The sequence below is a fragment of the Aegilops tauschii genome, chromosome 7 (genome assembly GCF_002575655.3).
Source record: "Aegilops tauschii subsp. strangulata cultivar AL8/78 chromosome 7, Aet v6.0, whole genome shotgun sequence".
Classification (NCBI taxonomy): domain Eukaryota; kingdom Viridiplantae; phylum Streptophyta; class Magnoliopsida; order Poales; family Poaceae; genus Aegilops; species Aegilops tauschii.
Window position 1 is genome coordinate 267,081,332 of NC_053041.3, and position 24,049 is coordinate 267,105,380.

General features: G+C 52.6%; 1 protein-coding gene across 1 annotated transcript; it reads left to right on the top strand.

Annotated features, from left to right (window-relative positions):
* The first annotated feature begins 12,998 nt into the window (after window positions 1–12,998).
* LOC141027084 (uncharacterized) lies at window positions 12,999–14,413 on the top strand. The gene is made up of 3 exons (XM_073504006.1): window positions 12,999–13,145; window positions 13,227–13,904; window positions 14,153–14,413. Exons 1-3 carry the CDS (start codon window positions 12,999–13,001, stop codon window positions 14,411–14,413), a joined length of 1,086 nt encoding a protein of 361 aa, XP_073360107.1.
* Window positions 14,414–24,049: the final 9,636 nt, after the last annotated feature.

Genomic DNA, 24,049 nt, shown 5'->3' on the forward strand with positions numbered 1-24,049 from the left:
TGGAATAGTGGAAACGCTAGCACCCAAATCACACAAAGCATTGCACTAATAATCTTTAATCTTAATTTTAGTAGTAGGTTCCCATTAATCATATAACTTTCTAGGGATTGAAACTTCCAACTCAAGTTTTTCTTCAAAAGATTTCATCATAGCATCAACGCTATGTTTAGTAGAAGCCTTATTTTGTGAAAGGGTCGACATGGTTGACTAGATGTGGGTGAATAGGCAACTACCTATTTTAACTTTTCTTAATAAATTAGGGTTAGCAACAAATAGGTTGTCTAGATATGCAACTAGGTGAGCAACCTATATGATGCTAACAACAACAACAACAACAACAACAACAACAAGAGCAAGCAAAGTATACGACACAATAATAGCTTGCACAAAGTAACAGTAAGAGATAACCACAAGTGGAGACGGTGAAGTTACCGAAGTTCCTTCCCTTTGAGAGAAAGTACGTCTCCGTTGGAGCGGTGTGGAGGCACAATGCTCCCCAAGAAGCCACTAGGGCCACCGTATTCTCCTCACGCCCTCACACAATGCGAGATTCCATGATTCCACTAGTGGTGCCCTTGAAGGCGGCGACCGGAACTTTACAAACAAGGTTGGGGATCTCCCCACAACCGCATTGGAGGCTCCCAACAATACCACTGAGCTTCACCACAATGGAATGTGGCTCCGAGGTGACCTCAACCGTCTAGGGTGCCCAAACACCATAGAGTAACAAAACCACACAAGAAAGTATGGGGAACCAAATTTCCTTTGGTGTAAGTGTAGATCTTGGTCTCCTGCTTCAATCCCTAGCAAATCAACAAGTTTGAGTGCCTAGGGAGAGAGATCAGGCAAGAAATCTTGGAGGGCACTAATGGAGGGGAGAGAGAGGCAAGCGGTAAGGTAGGTGGAAGAAACCCCCTTTATATAGGGACCCCCATTTTCCAACCATTACAACAGTTTTTACACTGCAGCGGTACAACCGCTCATGACCCCGGTACAACCGGGATTCACGGGTATGCTCCAGAAACCCTAGCAAGCGGTACAACCGGAGGAACGAGCGCTAGTACCGGTTACACCGAGTAACCGGACCAACCGCTCCCCTACCGCCCAACAACTGCCTCAAACAGAAGGGAGTCACCCCTATAGAAGTGGTCGAGCGGTAGTTGCACCGGAACTACCGCTGGTCCAAGACAACGAGGCGGCTAAGTCCAGAGCGGTAGAACCTCTCTGGTCACCGGTAGTGCTGATTATCAGAGTATAACCGGGACAACCGGGCCACCACCGCAACGCCCCATCTCAGAACAGAGTCCGATGGTTGGGCGATACCTGGCCGGTACAACCGTCCCTGAAGCTGTCCAAGGTCCTCCCAAAGCAGAGGCAGTACAACCGCCCAGGGGCAGCGGTACAACCGCTGGGCATGAACCTGGAGCAGCAACCCCAGGGCATCACCCCTGGGGTGGTGGTTGTGCCGGTTGAACTGGGCAGGCGGTACAACCGCCCGAACGAGCGGTACAACCGCTTGGAGAGTAAAACCACTACTTTGGAAGGAAATGGGGACCTCTCTCTCCACGAACGGAAGGGAACAGTGGGTGAATAGAGATGTGTACGTGCATTGATTCACCCAATACCATCCGATTTGGATTCCCTCTTAATAGAATTGGTTTCCTATCACCAATGAAAAATAAACACGTAGAGAACACCGACTTCGATCTTTTCTGTCCGGAGGGAATGCCTAATCGTCTTGTACCCAACATAGAGTACCTGAAGAACTTGGCATACGATTAGTCCACATGGTGAGTTGTCATCATCACCAAAACACAAAGGCGGGAAATGACCTAACAATCTTCCCCTTTTTGGTGGATGATGACAACTACAATATTTACGCTGGAAGTCTAGAAAATATAGAGGGGCTCCCCCTAGATGTGTGCACTATTTTGATTTGCTTTTGGAATGCAAAGTCATACATTAGGATCAATGATCCCCCTAGATTTTGTAGACCAACCAATATGAATAAATAAGAAGATAGACAATAAGCGTACAAGTAGGATAGTTAGGGAACACATGTCTCACACCATGCAAATCTCACACCACAAGGTTCACAAACTAAGGAAAGTAAATAGAAGTTCAAGTTCAACTATCAACGCGAAGCAAATGAAACACACCACACCCATGCAAATCCCGAGACCTAATAGAACTCTCTCATCCTTTGGCATCAAGACACCAAAAAGGAAAAGTATGATGCTAGTGCCCCAGAGCTCAGTAGTCCTCCTATGACTCATCGGTCTCTATCGGTACAACGAACATACATGTTCGTTGCCCTGACTTATGCACCGGCGTGCAGCAAGACATACATCCAGTATCATGGCTTGACATAAGATAAGCCAGAGAAACCGCTTTTCATGAGATAAAGGAGAGCATTATGAATACCATGGTGACAAGAGAACCCCCTAGGAAGGTTTCCCTTGTTGGGCAGGCGAGCCCGACAGGGTCGAGACTACGACTGGAGATCAACTCCAAAGCCGCTCCAACAAGGCTCACGGGACCGCCAAGACTCCAAGAGATAATCCCAGCATGCTCCATGCCGGCAGGCCTCTGCCAAGATGCCACCGCTCCACCTCATCACACATAAGTCATTAATCAATGCGATGCCGAGCTGTCAAGTGGCTAGGTGGATCCCGTTGGGTACGTGGCAACCTGCTGGAGAAGAGATTAGCTTTATTGACACCCGTCCAGATGGCGTATCATGCTAATAAGGAGAGGATGGGTAAGCGGCGTGGCAGGCTTGCCGGGCTTAACCATCAGCATGACACCTAGCAGTACATTTGATGGACTTTGTCCTAACTGCCAAAGTTAGGTATGATTACACTATTAGCTATCTAATCGTGCTAAAATGACTATTTTACCACTGTGGTCACCCCTTAACCAGTAAAAGGAGACCCGAGGCAACCTAGCAAAGGGATCAAAACCTTGATCCCCCAACTCTTGTACGCACATAGCTGCTCCCCCGAGGCGCACTTGCGGGGCTTGTGCACTCTGCGCCTTCGTGTTCCTCCAAATCAATCCACCACAGCAGGAGTAGGGTTTTACGCTGCAAACTGGCCCGAATCTGGGTAAAAGAGAGCTATCCACCGTCGCGTTGCCCTACTGTTTCTGCTCTTTGTGCAATGTGACGGTCCCCTTGGCGAACCACAAAGGGGCAGCCCTGCCCCATAGGCGCTTGTGCTTCCACGCCGACATCTTTGACGGGCCAGGTATGGGGCGTCACTCGTTTGAACCTAAAGCAACAGCCCGCATGTGATCTTCATCACCTTCTGCATCTTCAATGGCTCCTAAGAATAAAAGTGGGGTTGCGACACATCCTTCCACTTCAAAGGTTTCCTCGCCTGCAGTTGCGGGCGCTGCGGACGCCGTAGCCCCGACGGGTGGGGCAGGTGCTGCAGATGGTGCCACCAACACCCTCACCACCGTCGGAGCAGGGACCGCTGCCGCAGGGGCGGCCCAGCTCACTCGACCTTCTGGTGAGCATGCTCACATTGACCCAGGCCAAGTAGATGCCCAGCTTCCACCTCCTCTTTGCACCAGTGAGTGTGACCAGCGCAGCATCGACGCCCACTCTGGTGCTAGCCAAGATCAATTGGTTGCACTGTCCAGAGGGGCGGCGATAGGACGCAAGCTCCGTCCCACGCAGGGTGAGCATGACAGGACCCCGAGTAGCGCTGTCAATCCTCCGCGGCCGCCTCCGCATGGGAAGGGCCCAGCTGATCAAGATGCTGGCCATCAAGAATAGCTTCGGTCACGCCAAACCGATCTGGTGATTGGACAGAGGCGGCAAGGGCATGACAACGTTCCTTCTGGTTCGTCCAATTGTCGAGCGGTGTCGCATTCCACTTCTCACGCCATGCCAGAGACAGTGGACGAAGAAATGGAGAGAGCTCAGGTGTTGCTTAACTTTCCTCGAGTAGCAGAAAAGATGGATGAATGGAGAGCTACCATTCAGAGCCTCGTCGGTTTTACTGAAGCCAATAAGTCGCAGTGCGCGGAGCCTTCGCGATGCCCGCAGGCGACGCCGGTTGCACCTGCTAGTGGCCAAGTTGAGGGGACTACGACTAAGGTGCAGTCCCCTCCGCGGCAGCCTACCCAAGGGCAACTACGGTGGGCTCAGCAAACCCAAGATGTCGACGAGCCTGACGAAGCGTCAATGGCCCCCTCCGACCCACAACTCTAGTGGGATAAATGCGGCGTGTTAAGGGACAGGAGGAAGGAAGACGCTTGTGTCATTATCGAGCGGTGTCGTGAGTCACACCGTCAGTCAGACAGGTGTAATGGGCCCGATGTTGACGAACCCGCGCCTAGTGCTGGAGGGTACTTGCCTTACGAGGTGGGGTGCCCTGCCTTCACTCGTGAGATGCGGCAAGTCCGTTGGCCGTCCTCCCGCACCTTCAAGCCTGACTTGCCGGAGAAATATGATTGCAAATTGAACCCGCCAGAGTTTTTGGGCATCTATACGATTGCCATTCAAGCCGCCAGGGGAAGAGATGAGAAAGTTCTCGCCAACTACTTTCCATTGGCCCTCAAACCCAATGTGAGGTCTTGGCTGATGCACTTGCCGGAGGATTCCGCTTCTTCATGGGCAAACTTGTGCAATGAGTTCGTTGGCGCCTTCACTGGCGGCCATCAAGAACTAGGACAGCATAGTGATGTGCAAGCCCTTTTGCAAAAAGAAGGAGAGAGTTTGCGTAAGTATCTGCAAAGGTTCAGCGGAGTGCACCGCAACATCCCGAAGATACATCTGGCAGCAGTGATTGCCGCATTCCACACGAATGTGCACAATCGGAGGATGCGAGCCAAGATGAATGTTCGGCTGCCCAAGACTGTCAATGAACTTTACACATTGGCGGACAAGTGTGTCGGGTTGAAGAGGGCAGAAGACTTCTAGGAGAGGAGGTTGGTGTCAAAGTCGATTCGGAAGAAAACAACGATACCTCCACTCATGGGAAGAGAAACATGAAGCACAAAAATAAGCGTAGAGGGAAAGCAGTGATGGACATTGAGAGCTCTGGTGATCTTAGAACCGACAAGAAAGCAAAGACTGAGACACCCGGCAATGAGGCTGCTACTTGCGTTAATTGCCGGGCAGCAGCGGCGGCTGAGAAAACCGACAAGTCCGATGGGCCATATTGCAAGATCCATAGAACCAAGGGGCATGATCTCCAAGATTGCAAGCAAGTTGTACAACTGGTTGAGAAGCAGAAGGCTGAGTATGAAAGGCGTGATAAGGAGAGAGGACGGAATGGTGCTGGCGGGAAGGGCCACGGTGGCTGCAATGGCCATCGTGGCAAGGTTGATCAGTAGAAGGAAAAACCGGCTAGGGGCCGTGACAAAAAGGAAAATCAAGATGACAGTGATGAAGAGAATGATGAAACGAGCGAGCAGGAATTTCAGAAGGCTACTGAGGCAATGTATATTGATGGGGGTGCATCTTTGCACTCCTCTCACCACCAACTCAAGAAGTGGGCGCGTGAAGTCAATGCGGCAGAGCTAGTAGCGAGCGGCGAGAACTACTAAGATGGTCCCGCACGCCCATCATCTTTGACGTTGAGGATCATCCAGATCACACTTCTGCGGTAGGGTGTTTGCCATTGTTGGTTTCACCAACAATCCGCAACCTCAAAGTCACAAAGATGTTGGTTGACGACAAGGTAGGATTGAATTTAATTTCCCCTGAGATCCTTAAGAAACTTCAAATTCCTGACGGAGACCTGAAGAATACTGGTACTTTCCAAGGGATCAACCAAGGAAGGTGTCGGTGTCAAAACCGGCGGATCTTGGGTAGGGGGTCCCGAGCTGTGGATCTAGGATCAATGGGGAACAAGGAACGATGAACACGGTGTTTAGCCAGGTCCGGGCCATCTCAAAGAGGTAAAACCCTATGTCCTGCTTGATTGTATTTGATGTGTATGATATGGTTACAGAGTTGATCTACCACGAGATCAGGTGAGCTAAACCCTACGTTGATGGGGTGATGGATGTTGCTCTAGTCCTAAAGACTAAAACCTTATATAGACACCAGTAGGGTTAGGGTTACATGCGATCGGTTACAATGAAGGGTAGATTATGCTAACCCTTGACTTGGAGGGCACACCACGATTCCTAAGATCTCCAATCCGGCCACGAGTCCGCACTCTAGCTTGGCCCCATAACGGCCCATCAGTCCGGCCCGTATGCAGTAGGCCGACGGCCCGAGGACCCCTTAATCCAGGACTCCCTCAATAGCCCCTGAACTAGCCTCCAACGCTAGGGCTTGTGTCCGGCATCCACATATTTCATGGTCTTCGGCTTGCAAGGTGAGTTTTTCATCGTGTCCTGTGTGTGCTCGGAGTTGAGTGGTGTCCGGAATCCAGAGTGTTTACTTTACTTAGCCTCGAAGGCCAAAGTGCTCAAGTGTGGACCATTCCCACGTCTAACAACTTTTATCGATGGGTCAGGTCCGGTCATAACACCGAACGACCATAGGTTCTCAATGCATGGCTCGAGACCGCCCCTCCATTGGCACGTCTCATCAATGCAGAGATCGTGCCCCGTTTTTTAGGGGATATGATCAATGATTTCGATTCCCCACCCGTGCATAATGCCGCGAGCGTATCGTGAAGTGGAGAAGCCCACGGCATGAAAAGAGGAACTCTTGGCTCCTCCGCGGCCTATAAAAAGGGAACAACTACAGTTATCGATTTACGTCTTCTTCCACCTCCCATTGTTGCCTTCCCAATCTCCAGAGCTCCAGCGCCCTGCCTTACTCTTTCACAGCGAGTCCCTTCCAGCTCTTCCCAAGACTCGGCCATGGCCGGATCTGGCGTAAATGGCAAGTGGAACGCCTCCATCGTCACCAACAATGACATCGAGGAGTTGAAGCGGGCCGGCTACTCATCAGTCGACATCGCCCATCGGGCCCCCGAGGAGGGCTAGATCATCCCCACGCCCAAGCCGGGTGAGAGGGTATTCCTCCCACACTTTATCCGGGGGCTAGGATTTCCTCCGCACCCCTTTGTGAGGGGGTTGATGTTCTTTTATGGGCTAGATTTTCATGATCTAGCCCCCAACTCCCTCCTCCACATTTCGGCCTTCATTATTGTTTGTGAGGCCCTTCTTCGAATTCAGATACACTTCAGCCTGCGGCTAAAAGTGTTCAATGTCAAGCCGAAGGTGGTCAGCGGCGCCCAGGCGGACTGCGAAGGAGCAACGATCAGCAAGTCGACCCGAGTCCAATGGTCGGAGGGCCTGTTTATTGACACCGTCAAGGGGTGGCAGAAGGAGTGGTTCTACATTACAGAACCAAGGGACGCGGCCTGGACAGTTGCTCCTGAATTCAGATCTGGCCCCCTACCGAGACAGGCCTCGTGGACGAAAAAAGGTCCTAACTGGGGGTCCGCCGGCAAGGTGAAGATGTTGCAGAAGCGCGTTGTCAGTATGATGGAGACCGGCGCCAAGCTGACCAATGTGGTCCATATAATTTTCAGACACCGGCTCCTTCCTTGCCAGCTAAGGGCCATCCTGATGTGGGCTTACAAGTGTGACAACCTGGACATCGTGCGGTACCTCTTTGGCACAACCCACGGCAAGGTGTGGGGTCAGCTGTTCTTGTCCCAGGAGGACTAGCCGGCCGAGAATGAAGACAACGTCCCCGACGCCGCGAATCCCCCCAAGAAGGTAATTGACCTCTTGCCCGGTATATATTTGGGTGGTCATACTGCACAAAATTCGGTCTAAGCTTTATCTTGTGGCCTTTTCAGGGCTGGCTCGAGAAGATCAGCAGTCCGGCTCCACTACCAGAGGAGCCACAATCGGCTCAACTCGAGGAGCTGCTAGTCGTGGTGCCTTATAAGGCGCCCGAAATGAAGGGGAAGAAAAAGAAGAAGGATTTACTAGAGGCCCGGGAAGGGCTCCGCCGAAGAGGTCGTCCGGACACCAAGTCTAGAGACACTGCTGCCCAGTCTGCTCAAGACGGGGATGAGGAGGAAGACGAGGAGGACAGCGCCTCCTCCCACGCCAAGAAGAGGTCGGCGTCCGGGGACATCGAGGAGGAGGAGCCTCCTCGAGCCAAGAAGAGGCAGTGTAAGCCCAAGCTAGTCCTGCTCGACAGTTTGGACTCTGATGAGGAGTCCGTGGCATCCAAAAAGGTTCTAGAGAGGGATCCCAGGGTCAAGCCCTCCGCCATGAGGTGTGAACCTAGATATTTCTTGTTTACTCTTTTTTACCAACGTCTTTACTGATGGGAACCGATTAATATCATAGCCCACCGCACGGCCACGTTGTCGAGCAGACCTCGGAGGGGACCTCTCCGACCGCCAAGCTGGCGGACAGCGGGTCCGCGACGTGCTCCGCGCCTCCCCTGGTTCCCGAAGAGGCCGGGGAGGTGTTGTCCCGAAGGACCCCTCCCCGTCCGAACACTGGGGAGGGGGGGCGACACATTTATGGTCGAGGCTGATGCCTCGGTCACCGAAGACCAGGAGGGTGCATCCCTCCTCGCGAACGCGGGAGGAGGGTCCGGACCCTCTCAGCCGGCCGCACCTGAGCCTCCAAGGCCGTCACAGGTGTCGGTCCCACCTTCCCACGGGGAAGGGGTTGAGGTCCCGCCGCCCATGACGCACACCAACAACCAGGCGGCAGCGGGCTGGCCGGACAGCATGTAGGAGTTGGTGAACAACTCCGTTATCGTCGACGGGCACTGCGACCGTATGGGGCGGTTCTCCAGGGTGTTCGGTCCCTCCATACCGGACTGAACGGTGCCGTCCAAGGCCTTCTGACAGGCTTCGAGATAAGTCAAGTAATGTCCTTTCCCGTAAAATGGATGTAACTTCTTCAATCAAAGTTTGAGCAGGTCGTATATATAACAGCCCCCGAGACTATAAGGCTTGCAAAAACCTTACAAAGGGTCAAATATCCATAGGCCAGTATTTAGAGTATAATGATTGATTTGATATCGCAGGAATCGTCCTTCACCGCGGCTGCTAATGCCGCTGCCCTGGAGGAGATGGATCAGAAGCTTAAATGCTCTGATGAAGAGCTTGACCTTGTCAACAAACGGCTTGATGAGGCACAAGGTAAGTTTCTATTGAAATGCTTAGTCAACACCGCTAGACACTTACGTTCTGGATTGTATGCTGAGCCCATGGTGTTTGCTGACTGCAGCTACCGCCGTGGAGGTTGAGGGCCTCAAGGCGGCACTGAAGAAGGCCGAGGCCGAGGCGGCCGAAAAGAAAACGACTGCTGAAAAGGCAGCGGTCGAACTTGAGAAAGCAAACACCGTCGGTGAAAAGCACGAGGCTCGAGTGGCCGAAGTGCAGGTGGTGCTCAACGATTCCGTCACGAAATGTGAGGCCCTTGAGCAGAAACAGAAGGTGGAGTTCTCCGAGTTGTCCAAGGTGTACAAGGAGCTTCGGGAGGCCAGAACGAAAGTGCGGGGTGCCCAGGAGGAGCCCCGCTAGGTGAAGCAGATCGCAGATGGTAAGAAATACTTACTACAGAGTGTTTTTGGCAGCAACATGTTCACATTGTTGACGCGGGTCTGGCGCTCCGCAAGCGTTTTTGCCGAGCTTCCGAAGAGTGTTGCGGCTGCGACGGGGCACTACGCCATGCAGGAGGAGGACTCCAAACAACGGCTTTTCTGGTTGCAATTCCAGGCGCCTGAGCACCCTCCCCTTCTCAGCAACCAGATGAAGCAGCTGATGGGGTTGCATCGGATGGCCAAGCCGGCCATGAGGGATCTTTTCATCTGGCTGTGGCCCACGGAGCCTTTCCAGACAGCTACTTTGGCCTGGTGCAGAAGCTGCGTGCTACGTCGCCTCAGATTGATACAGTGAAGCGCTTCGTGCGCCTTGAAGGAGCCAGGCTGGCCTTGGCGAAGACCTTGGTTCATTGGCCGAAAATCAAGCCAATGGACATGGCCACTGGTCCCCCTCCGGTTGGAAAGGAGCATCGCTGTCCCGAATTGTATTTCGCAGAAGTTATGGATGGTGCTCGGGTGATACAGGGCCAGTGTTCCACGGATGTAATCATTGAGTGATTGTATTAAGTAGTCGACTTGAGCTTTTGCTTTATGATGTGGCTAGTAAATATACTATGGTGTTATGATTTTGACTCTAAGCGGCCGTTTATTATTCTAAAAGTACCAGTCGTCGGCTTCAGCCCCCAAGTGAATGGTACAAGGGGTGTCTCGTTGCTACACTATTACCCTTAGCCAACGTGTCGGTGCCCGAAGGCGGTAGTGCGTGTCAGGGACTAGGCAATCGGAGTATTCAGCTTTATTACTTTCACTTAGCCATAGGAGCATGACGGCGGGAGCTAATGACTAGCCCCCCATGTTTTGTGATGTACGTGGGAGCTGAAGAATGCCTTTGTAATCACATGGTTTGTGCTAGATCAAACCCTGCATATGACATGGATAAATCACCAAAAATTTCTTAGTTTAACACTTGTCGTCGGATCGCTAACCAGTTCTCGCTTACTATGACGGCCAATTTTCGGCTTTCTCCCCTGGCGTGCTTAACTGGACTAGGCAGAAGTACCATTGTAGGGGTTCTCCCTTTACCTTCTTAGCTGAACGTGCGGAATGTAAGAAGGCAAGCATAGGAGCCGGGCAACCCAACTATTGACCCAAGATATAGTTCGGAACTAATGCATATAGTGCAATATCTGAGACGCCGAACACTGAATGAAAAGTGGTGCCGGACTTAGTACATAGGGTTGATGGGAAGATCAAGCCTTCAGTCAATTAACCAATTTTTTTCTTACACAGTGTGTGCATGCCCATCTGTTCGAAGAGCAAGAAAAAGAGAAAGAGAAGAAAGAGAGCTAGATAATGCGGATGCCCGAACACCATAAAATATGTTTTTATTTTCCATAAGCTCTGGATGTTTATCTGTACAATTTGAACTACTGAGGCGTTTATGATAATTAAGAAAAAAACTTTAGAGAGAAAGGTTTACACATGGCCTTGATGTGTGGGTCGAAGCCTCAACTATGCCCTGCTGCACGTCTGCACCTTTTATTCTGCGAGGTGGAGGGGAGACATCCATGTAGAACACCGCATGCTGGGGAGGGGTTCCTTCAATAGGGACCTTGAGATGTAACCTTGCCGTCATAGCTTGATGCTGAGCGAGTCCGAAGTCCTGCCCGTTGTCGTCCGAGGACACGGTGATGCCATAGTTCGGTTGAGCCAAACACATGGGGTTTTGTGTTTAATATAAGCCCCCAATGACGCCCATGGTATCTTGAGCGCGAAGTTGTGCTGACGAGGCACGTAGGCGTGCCATGGGGGTGTATCAATATTTGCGGTGTACGCAGGTGGGTTCCATGAAAGGGATCGGGCTCGAGCCCGTTTAATTTTATCTCTGGCCTTTACGGCAGGCTGATACTTAGGCATGGTGGTGACGGATTGGTCTTCGGCTGCCAAGGCCATAGTGTGTTCCTCACTCTGAGTGAGCGCTCCATGTTGCCGTTGATTGGTATGACGCTGTCGACGTTCTGGGAACCAGGGTACCCAAACTTGCCTGCCTGCGGCCCATGGCGTGGCTGCATCGACGGCCTGGTATGGCCCATCTACGACACCAACAAGACAAGACCCTCGCGAGGGGCCAAGCCTCGCGAGGCGGAAGATGCCAAGACGTCCTGAGGGAGCGGCCTCCCTGGGCTGCTCCTGAGGAGCGGAGATTTCTATGCATGTGCCCAACCTCACGAGGTTGCGATGATGCAAGCCATGATGACCAAGGCCAGACGGGCGCCAGTGGGCCGCAGAGCAGCCAGTTTCCTCTTTGGTGCTAAGGAGGCAAGCGCAGGCACGGGGTCCCGAGGAATCAGGCAAAGGTTTCCATTCCCGTGCAACGAGACCAAGACCACCAGGACGGCAGGCCGGATGTAATCACCGAGCCTGCCACAGCGTCACGACCAGAGGATTTGTAGGAGAAGACCACCCTTCATCAGGATAAGATGTACTACTTGTCCCCTTTCAAATTGGCCAGTGTGGGATCCCTTCCCGCCTTCATTTTGGGGGAAGAGGACCGAGGCCACTATAAATATAGGTTAGCCACCACCAAGAGAGGGGGATTGATCTGAACCTCGTCAGCTCATCCCCTCACAAGAGCAGACCTCGCGAGGTTGTTCTTGCCTTGTACTAGTTCATCCTTAGCCCCTCCTGAGGCAAATCCACCACAAAGCAGGAGTAGGGTTTTACACCACAAGGTGGCCTGAACCTAGGTAAAGTGCCGAGTCCTTTCTCTTCCTTATTCATCGAGCTAGGCCGTGGGGGCGACGAACTGGTTGGGTTGAGAGGTTGAGTTCTTCGCACACGCCCCAGATTTCGAACCTTTCTGGGTCTGCGGAGCCCTGAATCCGACATTTGGTGCGCTAGGTAGGGGCGTGTCGAAGGTCCACCTCTCCATCAGCAGCGCCCCACCCACGCTGCATGGTTCTCATGGCAGGTGCCGCCCCACACGCCGGGCCGCCGGGCGCGTTCGAAGGCATCGCGGGGCCTTCGAGCTTTCTCCCCCACCTTGCAACACGTGTGGTGGCTACTGAAGTTTAGGCTGGAGTTGCCCCCGTGGTACGACGGCGCGACAGACCCCGCTAACTTCCTCCGGGTGTACGCTGAGGCCATCTGGGCGGCGGGCGGCAACGACATAGTCATAGAGAACTGGCTCCATATGGCTCTCACAGGGGTGCCGCGCTCCTGGCTGCTCAACTTGCCGGAGTCTTCGGTGGCCTCCTGGGAGGAGCTGCGCGGTCTATTTGTCGCGCGCACTGCGGCACCGGCGCCCCACGCCGTTGTGGCCATCCTCGGCGGGTCGCAGGCGCCGGCCTCGAGCCGCCACGTCAAGCAGCTCTTCTGACAGGAGGGTGCCGCCCAGGCGCAATAGGGGGCTCCTCCAGGCCGGGCGGCGTCCGAGACTGACATCGTCTTTGACTCCAGAGACCACCCCAAGACTATAGTCGGTGCAGGCGCGCTCCCCATGCTCTGCACACCCACCATCAGCAAGGTTGCAGTCACCAGGACCCTCATCTACGATGGTGCTGGCCTCAACATCCTCTTCGTGGAAGCTTTCAATCAGCTTCATGTGCCTTACGACCAGCTCGCCCCCTCCAAGCCCTTCTCAGGGGTGGTCGGCGGCTCCATCGTCCCTCTGGGGTAGATATGCCTCCCCATCACCTTAGGCACATGCTAAAATTACCGCACCAAGCTCATCAACTTCGATGTTGCCCGCATCGGCCTCTCGTACAACGCCATCCTCGGGGATCCAGTCCTTGCAAAGTTCATGGCAGCGACGCACCCCGGCTACAACGTCGTCAAGATGACTGGGAGCAGCGGCATCCTCACCGTGGTGGGGGACACCAAGGGTGCACTCCTGGCCGTCAAGCTCACTTTCAGGGCCACGGCGGCCGTGCGACCGGACGCGGAGGGTGCTCCGAAGATCTCGGAGACCATGCCTGTGAAGAAGAAGCAGTGGTTCTCTCAGGACCAAGCCAAGACGAAGCAGGTGCCGGTCGATGATGGGGGCTCAGGTCCCACCTTCACCATACGCGCCGGCGGCCTCCCCCCAGATCAAGAAGAGGCACTGGTCGGTTTCCTTCGTGCGAACAGAGATGTGTTTTCATGGGAAGCAACAGACCTGGTCGTCGTCCCACGAGATGTGATCGAACACCGCTTGATGGTGTGCCCTGGTGCGCGCCCGGTAAAGCAGAAGGCGCGGTGGCAAGCCCCGGAGAAGCAGTCATTCATCGTCCAGGAGGTCCACAAGCTACAAAAGGCTGGCGTCATTCGGGAAGTGCGGCACCCAGATTGGCTGGCCAATCCGGTCATTGTCCCCAAGCAGGGCGGGAAGGAGCACATGTGCGTCGACTTCACGAGCCTCAAGAAGGCTTGCCCTCAGGACCGTTTGCCTCTTCCGTGCATCGACCAAATCATCGACTCCATCGTTGAGTGTGATATGCTGTGCTTCCTGGACGCCTTCTCGGACTATCACCAAATCAAGATGGTGGTGCAGGACGTCGAGAAGAAAGCTTTCCTGACCCCATGCGGGGTGTATTGCTACACCTGCATGCCGTTCGGGTTGCGCAACGCTGGCGCAACTTCCAGCGATTGATGCACATCGCCCTATGCCGGCAGCTTGGGAGAAATGCTGAGGCAAACATCGACAACATAGTGGTCAAGTCGTGGGAAGCACGGGCCCTTGTCGGAGATTTGGAAGAGACGTTCGCCAACTTGCGCAAGGTAAACTTGCACCTCAATCCGGAGAAGTGCGTATTCGGCGTCCCGTCCGGCAAGCTGCAGGGCTTCCTGGTGTCGCACAGAGGGATCGAGGCTAACCCAGATAAGATCAAGGCGATAGAAAGGATGAGCCCGCCGCAGACCATCAAGGATATGTAGAAGCTCATAGGCTGCATAACCTCGTTGGGGCACTTCAACTCCAAGCTAGGCGAGCGCGCCCTCCCGTTCTTCAAGCTGATGAAGAAGAAGGGCCCATTTGAATGGACTCCAGAGGCCGAGCCAGCCTTCCAGGACCTCAATAAGTGCCACACCAGCCCACTGGTGATGGTGGCACCCCGCCCTCTTGAGCCCCAGGTTCTCTACCTGGCAACCACACCCCACTCGGCCAGCGCGGCACTCGTGGTGGTCCGAGAAGAACGCACAGATACAGGTGTGCGGCATAGCGCCCCCGCCCGAATGCACCAACGCTGCCTCAAGACAGCGCTCCTGAGGCGCCGGCCACCCCACTGGACGGCAAGGCTCCCGAGGCTCCCTCGCCTCATGTAGTGTCGAACGCCATCGACGCCTCTTCCCTCATCGAGCACCACATGTACTTCGTCAGCACGGTGCTACGTGCTGCGCATACACGCTACCCCATGCCGCAGAAGCTCCTGCTTGCGCTCCTCGTCCCCTCAAGGAAGCTACACCACTACTTCCAAGGCCACTCCATCAAAGTCGTCTCGGCATACCCCCTGGAGAAGGTGCTCCGGAGCTCCAACACCGTGGGCAGGGTTGCCGAGCGGAACATCGAGCTGCAGGCGTTCCAGCTGGAGTTCAGCACCACCAGGGTCATCAAGGGCGCGACCCTCGGTGACTTTGTAGTGGAATGGACTGATGCTCCTGACCGAGGGGCGGGCGAGGACCATTCCCTCACGCCCGGAGACGAGGCGCCGAATGGCTGGGTCATGTACTTTGACGGCGTGTTCGCACGATAGGGCGCGGGGGCTGGAGCCGTGCTCATCTCACCTACTCAGGACAAGCTCTACTAGGCCGTGCAATTCTGCTTCCAGCATGGTGAGAAGGTCACCAACAACATCGCGGAATACAAGGGCCTGATCGCCGGCCTCAAGGCCATGGCGGCCCTGGGGTTCAAACATCTCACCATCAAGGGCGACTCTCAGCTCCTCGTCAACTTCTCCAACAAGGAGTACAAGCCAAAAGACGAGCACATGGAGGCTTTCCTAGAAGAGGTACGCAAAATTGAAAAACGATTCTTGGGCTTGGAATTGCAGCATGTGCCGCGTGGCATGAACAAGGAGGCGGACGACATCGCCAAGAGGGCGTCCCGGCGCGAACCTCAGAAACCTGGCGTCTTCGAAGAGCGGCTCTTCAAGCCATCGGCGGCTTCCCCCACTGCAGGACTAGTGCTGCTTCGGGAGGAACCTCCCATGGCACCCACCTCGGGTGCCCCAGCCTGCGGTCTGACCTCTGGAGCTCGCCTGCTCCTCGCGCTCGAACCTCAGGAGGGGTGCTGGACCGAGGAGTTCAAGACGTACCTGCTACAAGGCACCTTGCATCTAGGATGGCGAACTATCAAAGGCGCCTGAACGATGTCTCTCTGCAGTGCATCTCCAAGGAGCAGGGGTGCGAGCTACTGGCAGACATCCACGGTGGGGATTGTGGGCATCATTCTTCGTTGCGCACTCTCGTGGGCTAGGCGTTCCGTAGCGGATTCTAATGGCCACGGTGCTCAACGAAGCCACTGAGCAGGTGAGATCCTGCAAGGCATGTCAATTCCATGCCAAACAGATCCACCAGCCTGCTCAGGGCCTCCAGACCATCCCGCTCTCATGGACATTTGCGGTCTCGGGGCTGGATATCCTGGGTCCGTTTCCTCGAGCTGCCGGGGGCTACCGCTACTGATAAGTCTCCAACGTATCTATAATTTATGAAGTATTCATGCTGATATTTTATCATTCTTGGATGTTTTACAATCATTTTATAGCAACTTTATATCATTTTTTGGGACTAACATATTGATCCACTGCCCAGTGCCAGTTGCTGTTGTTTGCTTGTTTTTTACATCGCAGGAAATCAATACCAAACGGAGTCCAAACCAACGAAACTCCACAATGATTTTTTATGGACCAGGAGACATCCTTTGGGCTAGAGCAGCACCTGGGGGGTGCCCCAAGGGGGGCATAACCCACCAGGGGGCGCCAGGCCCACCTGGCGCGCCTAGGTGGGTTGTGCCCACCTCGGTGACCTCCCGCACCCCCTCTTTGCACTATAAATTCCCAAATATTCCTCGAGCTGCTGGAGGGGGAAATCATCTCTATTGGCCATCTTCATCATCTCTGCGGCCACCACGATGAGGAGGGACTAGTCCACCCTCGGGGCTGAGGGTTTGTACCAGTAGCTATGTGTTTAATCTCTCTCTCTCTCGTGATCTCTATCATGGGCTTTGTTAATATAGTCAGATCATATGATGTTTCTCCCCTCTATACTCTTGTTGTAATGAATTGAGTCTTTACCCATTGAAGTTTTGTCATGTCGGATTGAATATTCGGAGATGAGAACACATGATGTATGTCTTGCGGTATGAATACTTGAGGTGACAATTGGGGTATCATTTTGATTCACTTGATATTTGTCTTGGCATTCAACTCGCGGATTCCCGTGGTGATATTGGGGTAATCTATGCATAGGGGTTGATGCACGTTTTTTTATCTTTTCTCCCGTAGAAACTTTGGGGTCTCTTGGTAGTTCTTTGTGTGGATTGAGTATTATGAATATGAATTTGCTTTGGTGTTATTTTAGTACGAACTCATGATGTACACTTGTTTGGGCCAGTGAGGTGTCGTTGAATATGGACCGAGTAGTAACACAATGCCAAATACGTCAATTATGACTCTCAGGCCGGGCTCTCAAAAGATCCTCAAAAAAGGCCGGGCTCTCAAAAAAAGAAAAATAGGGACTCTTAGGCCGACATGTGGGCGTCACTGGTGTTTTCGTGCGCTTGCGCCGAGAGCATATTGGCGCGTGTTCGAAATTCATGCTACCTTTTCATCCCCAATCAACCGCCCCTCCCCCACCTCTGGAATCTCGATTCCTACTCCACTTCGGCCAAATCCCCTCCTGTACTCCGTGTACTCAAGCGCACTATCATGTCGTCGGTCAATGCGGATCTCTGAGCCAGAGATACTGAGGTTCGTCCTGCCTTCGGGCGCTGCCTGCTGTCGCTCAACAGTGGCATGGCGGCGCTTGAAGACCAGTTTGCCTACAAAGTGCTGATAGTAACTATCAACGGCGACTGGCCACCCGTCTTGCCGGACGACCTTGTCAAAGCTCTTGGCATTGCACACGGCATCCAAAGTGACTTGCTCGTTGAAGTCTGTCCGCCACCGGCTGATTTCTTTGTCAGGTTCCGGACAACTTTTGACTGCAGTCGTGTGTTCGAGTCTTCCCAGTGTTTGTTCTGCGATGGCGGGGTGGTGAGCTTTGATCGGTGGCACCCAGGATGGGGCTCGGTGCCCTCTGCGCTTGAGTTTTTAACAAAGCTTACCTTCCACGGCATGCCTCGACGTGCTTGGAACTGCGAGTCCATGAATGAGCTTATCAACGACCTTGGAGGTGAGCTCGTAAGTATGTTTGTTCCTCTAGACATATGGGCTCTGATAGTTATGTCATGGATGAAGAAGCCGTCCACCATACCGAAGGTGATTGGTGTTGAGATACCGGTGCAGGAACCGGGGTTGTACTATTCGTCGCCACCAAGGACGCCGCGGACCACGTTAGGGATGAACCTGTATCGAGTGTTAATGCATGTCGAAGAAGTGGTCAATCCATCAATCGAAGTCCTACCGCCGCCGCTGGTGCCTGGGTCCGTCGACGACGTCCATTACAGGAGTCAACGTCAGACTTTCCCCGTGTTGCTCGGAACGATGGATGGCACAGGGCCTACTCCATCGCGCAGCGGAGGCCACTACTTCTCTGGGAGAACAACTAAATCTTGTCAGATGACCTGTTCTATTTTTTTACCTGAACTTTTTTTAGAAAGGGATGTACGTCAACTTAATGTTCTAGTAGAACTTATATATTGTGTTGTCTGTGTGTTTTCTTTGCACAGCATTCAAGATATTTCCCCGTCATTGATAAAGATGATGAACCATTATGTACGAGTTCGTTGGTTGCAACATAGCCCTAGTCATAGTGATCCACTGCCTCCACCCTGATTGTGCCACCTGCGTGAAATTTTTGTATGCAAGTTCAGTGTGATATGATATTCTATATGATTGTGTCAACTATATAAGTTTTTACTAAGCATCATCAATGCATATGGCTGAAAGATGTATTTACGAGCATCGACCGATGGGTCTCTCTCTGTCTCCCTCACACACAAACACACACACACGCACACACATGCACAAGTGGGACCCGTTGAATTATTTCTTTGCTCGTGACAGCTTTTAATTAGGTTCCACTATACTCTAACTTTTTTCTTAAGTCATTAATTGAGCTTAGTGACTTCAAAAATTTGTACAAAAGCCTTGTTTGGGGCTTCCTGGCGTCACTGAATATGGGCTGAGTAGCCATCTAAGGTTGTACTGTACTACACAGGCCTTTTTTCAACATTAGCAATGCAACTGGGCCGACAGTTGTACACAATCCGGGTCAACTTGTTATTCTCCGCCCTGCTGGGCTGCAAATCTTTCCTAGGAGGGATGCATTACGCTTAACAAGAAAATGGGTTTTAATAAATAATAAATGGGATGTAATTATAAAAACTAGGCAGTAACTATAAAAATGCACCAAACACGTAATTAGTTTATAAAATATTACTTTTGGATTTTGAAAATTTTAATTTCATTAATTGTTGCCCGAGCAATGTTTCTTTGGATTTTTACGTAATACAAATTTATAATGAAATTGTATTTAATCTGACTAGAAATTTCGGGACAAAAATATATCGGATCTTATCAAAATGTTGGAAATTTTATTGAATTCTGTTTTGAACGGTTGGTTGAAATTATTAATCGTTGTCCTAGCTAGAAAATGGGTTGTACTTTTAACAAACTGTAAATGGGCTGTAGTAAATTCCATTAGAATTCAAAAATGGGCTGTGCATTCTTGCAAGTCACAAATGGGCTATAAGTTCTTTGCCACCCACTTGTGGGCCTACTAAGTTGACGCATATGCAAGGCTTTGCCAACTTATAGTCAACACACGGTTCTAGCAGCAGTGTCCGTTGGATGTCCATCCAACAGATGTCGTGCGTCTTCTTCAATCTCGGATATTCTAGCTTCAGCCGCCCAAAAAATGATTCCTCCTCCTGACATCTGGGGTGCACCGTTTCGGAGGCTGAACTGTGGGCCTACTAAGTTGACGCGTACCAAGGGCTTTGTCAACTTAGTCTATATAAACGATTCTAGCTGGATTGACCGTACGATGTCCATCCAACGGCCGTTGTGATTCTTCAACCTCTGGTCTTCGTGCTCCAGCCGCCCAAAGCAGCGCTGGTCGTGCCGCCTGCTCCTGCCTCCCGTGCCGGCTATGGTGCCGTGGAGGCCTCACCTCCCCATACCACTCCCATCGCTGGCCAGGCCCTGCGGCGACGGCATCCTCACACCGCAGTCGAACCAGTGAACCCTCGTACTCCTCTCCGCGTGGGCATCCACTGCCGCGTCTTCCCCGGCTTCGCGTCGTCCCATTCCTAGGCCTCACCGTCGTCCACCGCCTTGGTGCTCTCAGCACGGCGTGGTCAATGTGGTCAACGACCGACTTCCATCGGAAGAGTACTGTACATGGAGAGGCTGACATCTGGGTCCACGGCCGCAGCAAGGAAGTGCCTCCTTATTACGTGAAAATAATTATTACTCCACCTGACAGCAAGGACCCAGCGGTCGGGCCACCATATTTCACGAAAAAAACGTTTCCCCCCTGACTGCTGGGACCCACCAGCTACATCTTCGCACGCAAGGAAGTGCCTGACAGTCGGGACCCACCGGGTCGAAGCGTACGTAGCGTTGTCATTCTGGTCGCGAACGTGTACATAAATACGATCGGTCTGTCTGCAGGCTGCAGCGATGAACCGTGGCCGTGTAAGGAAGGGCACGTGTGGTAGTAGAGGCGCGCACGTAGCATGTACATGTACGTACATCGGCCACGGTGCAAGAAAGTAAATACAGCCACGTACGTACATACGAGCGGGGTCTCGAACGCCTACTTGCGCATACGTACAACCAGGGCTCGTGTACATGGCTGTGGCTAGGTCGGAACGGAGAAACTTCATCGTCGTCGTCGTGTTCATGGGGAGGCAACGGAATGCATCGTGTTCATCGGGAGGCAACGGAACGCGTGCTGTTCATCGGGAGCCAACCGGCTTAGACGGAACAGGCGATGAAAACGAGGCCTGGCGTACCACAGAATGGAGGAAACAGCCTTGTGTTCGACCGGCCATGGTGGAAACAGGATCATGTTCATCGGGAGGGGTCTAGCGTACCGCAAAACGGAGGAAACGGTCCTCCTACGGTCGAAACGGGGTCCTGCTGACCGGGAGGGGTGTGGCATACCGCAAAACGGAGGAAACAGACTTGTGTTGGAGCGCTATGGTCGAAACGGGGGTCCTATTCATCGGGAGGGGTGTGGCGTACCGCAAAACGGGACTCCATGGGATATTGTTCATCTCCACCGTTGACCTCCTCCAGCCTCCACGGGCTACTGTACATCCACCGTCGACCTCCTCCAGCCTCCACCTACGAATGTTCATCCATGGGCTCCTGTTCATCCAGCCTCCACCGCGCGCTCCTCCACCGGCTACTATTCAACCAGCCCTCTCGGGGGTCCTGTTCAACCACCCCTCCATGGGCTACTGTTCAACCAGCCCTCCACTGGCTATTGTTCATCCAGCCCTCCACGGGGTCCTGTTCATCCAGCCCTCCACGGGGTCCTGTTCATCCACCGGCTCGATCGATCGGGGTACTGTTCATCTAGCGGCAACGGCCTCTACTACCACGGGTTCCTGTTCATCCAACCCCACCGGGAACTGTTCATCCAAACCCCCCAACAACGCTCACTGTTCATCCAAAGGCAGCATCGATCGACTTTAGTTAGCAGCAGTAGCGAAGGAATCGCTCGATCGGGTTCAGTTAACAGCCATCGATCGATCGCTCGGGTTCAGTAACGCGTAGCCTGCAGTGCAATCGCGCGGGTTCAGTTAGAGCCCAATGCCTCACTCGGGTTCAGTTAGAGCGCAACGCCTCGCACACACGCACGTACGTACGAGAGAAACGTGCATCGCTCGGCCCCCGACCAGCCATCGTAACCGGGAACTCCCCGATATTTTCCTCGCCCTCGCTTCTATACCATGGTTTTTCGTCATGGACGGCCCAAAGAATGTCATGCAGCTGCGTCTCCGGCTCGCCCAGGATGAAAAGCCCATTTTCTGTCATGATTTTTTTTCATAGAAGTAGAACCCCACCACATCTATGATGATACCGGGTTTTGTCGCAATTATTGTCATAGAAGTGTCATAAGTATGACAGAAAAAAAATTCGTTCGGCCCAAAATGTCACGGATGTGTCTTTTTTTTGTAGTGTAGCTTGGATTTAACTAGTATCTGACAAGATTCAGTTGTTACCTCAAATTAGAGCACATCAGGGCAGCCAACCCTGCCTCTTCTCCCAAAGAAGCAATGGCCTCCGCCGCGTGATGTAGTAGGCCCTGTGCCATCCATCGTTCCGAGCAACACGGGGAAAGTCTAACGTTGACTCCTGTAATGGACGTCGTCGATGGACCCGGGCACTAGCGGCGGCGGTAGGACTTCGATTAATGGATTGACCACTTCTTCGACATGCACGAACACTCGATAAAGGTACATCCCTAACGTGGTCCGCGGCGGCCTTGGTGGCGACGAATAGTACAACCCCGGTTCTTGCACCGGTATCTCAACACCAATCACCTTCGGTATGGTGGAAGGCTTCTTCATCCATGCCATAACCGTCAGAGCCCAGCTGTCTGGAGGAACAAACATACCTATGAGCTCACCTCCAAGGTCGTTGATAAGCTCATTCATGGACTCGTTGTTCCAAGCACGTCAAGGCATGCCGTGGAAGGTAAGCTTTCTTAAAAACTCAAGCGCGGAGGGCACCGAGCCCCATCCTGGGTGCCACCGATCAAAGCTCACTAGTGCACCATTGCAGAAAAAACGCCGGGATGATTCAAACACATGACTGCAGTTGAAAGTTGTCGGGAACCTGACGAAGAAATCAGCCAGTGGCGGATATACTTTGATGAGCAAGTCACTTATTTGGATGCCGTGTGCAATGCCAAGAGCTTTGACAAGGTCGTCCGGCGAGACGGGAGGCCGGTCGCCGTTGATGGTTACCATCAGCACTTTGCCGGCAAACTGGTCATCAAGCGCCGCCATGCCATTGTTGAGCGACAGCACACAGCGCCCGAAGGCAGGACGCACCTTAGGATCTCCGGCTCGGAGATCCGCATTGACCGGCGAGATGATGGTGCGCTTGAGTACAGGGAGTACAAGAGGGGGATTTGGGGGAACTGGAGTAGGAATCGAGATTCCAGAGGTGGGGGAGGGGCGGGAGATTGGGGATGAAAAGGTAGCATGAATTTTGATCACGCGCCAATAAGCTCTCAGCGCGCAAGCGCACGAAAATACCGGTGGCGCCCACATGTCAGCCTAAGAGTCCTTTTTCTTTCTTTTTTTGAGAGCCTGACCTTTTTTAGGATCTTTTGAGAGCCCGGCCTGAGAGTCATAATTGACCTGTTTGGCATTGCATTACTACTCGGCCCATATTCAACGAGACCTCACTGGCCCAAACAAGTGTACATCATCGAAAAGACACCGAGCTCAAATTATAACTTGAAAAAAGGAGATATACTCTGAACACTGGAGAATGGTGATGCCCTCATTTAGCCCACCAGCAGTTCGAGACAATAAACAGTTCGAAACAATGATATATACAACATTCAAACACTGACTAGTGACTACTACTGACATAAACATCAAGACATGATAGTTCATAAGAAGTCTTGCTACACCACCAAAATGCACCCATCTGCAGCGCTCGGACTCTCGTAATCCAGACGTGAATGATATTCTAAATAGAGGCAACTATTACATAGTAAGAGTGACATAGACAAGGATGACCAAATGATAAGGAATATGCATAACAAAAGAGAGAATTACCCATCCAGAACAAGCAGCAAAGGCAACAAGTCATTCAAAGAGGGATGATCCAACACCATCATAATTTGCAGCCCCGCTTCAACCACCAGTGATCCAGGGACACCAGTACTCCACCCTTTCGACGCAACAACCCAATTACCTATCAACCTGAAGGCTTGAACCACATCACTGCCTGTCGGACTCGATACATCCAAGGATCAAAGTTAATCCAGATGCCTTTGTCATTCTCACCTTCTTTTGGCTCCAGGTTGTATCATTGACAATTAGGGGAGTTTGCTCCCGAACTCCAAGGGCTCGCCGTGTAGACACAGTTTTCCATAGCAAACGGAGCCTCTCTGCCATCAAGGTCCTTGCCAACGGTGACCTCCTGGTTAATCGAATAATTGAGTCCGAGAAACAGAGAGTGTGAACCAAGGCTGTTTACCCGCCTCCAACTCAAAAATCCTGAAGGCCCCAACAAGCTGGTATCCTGCTCATAGACGCAACAGCCACGGTCCGGATACTCACGTATTTCACGGTGCTTGTATACAGTGGGATTTTTGCAATATAACTTTTCCGGCTCATGTGTCCGAATGATCATCAATCTTTTGCCATCATCTGATCGA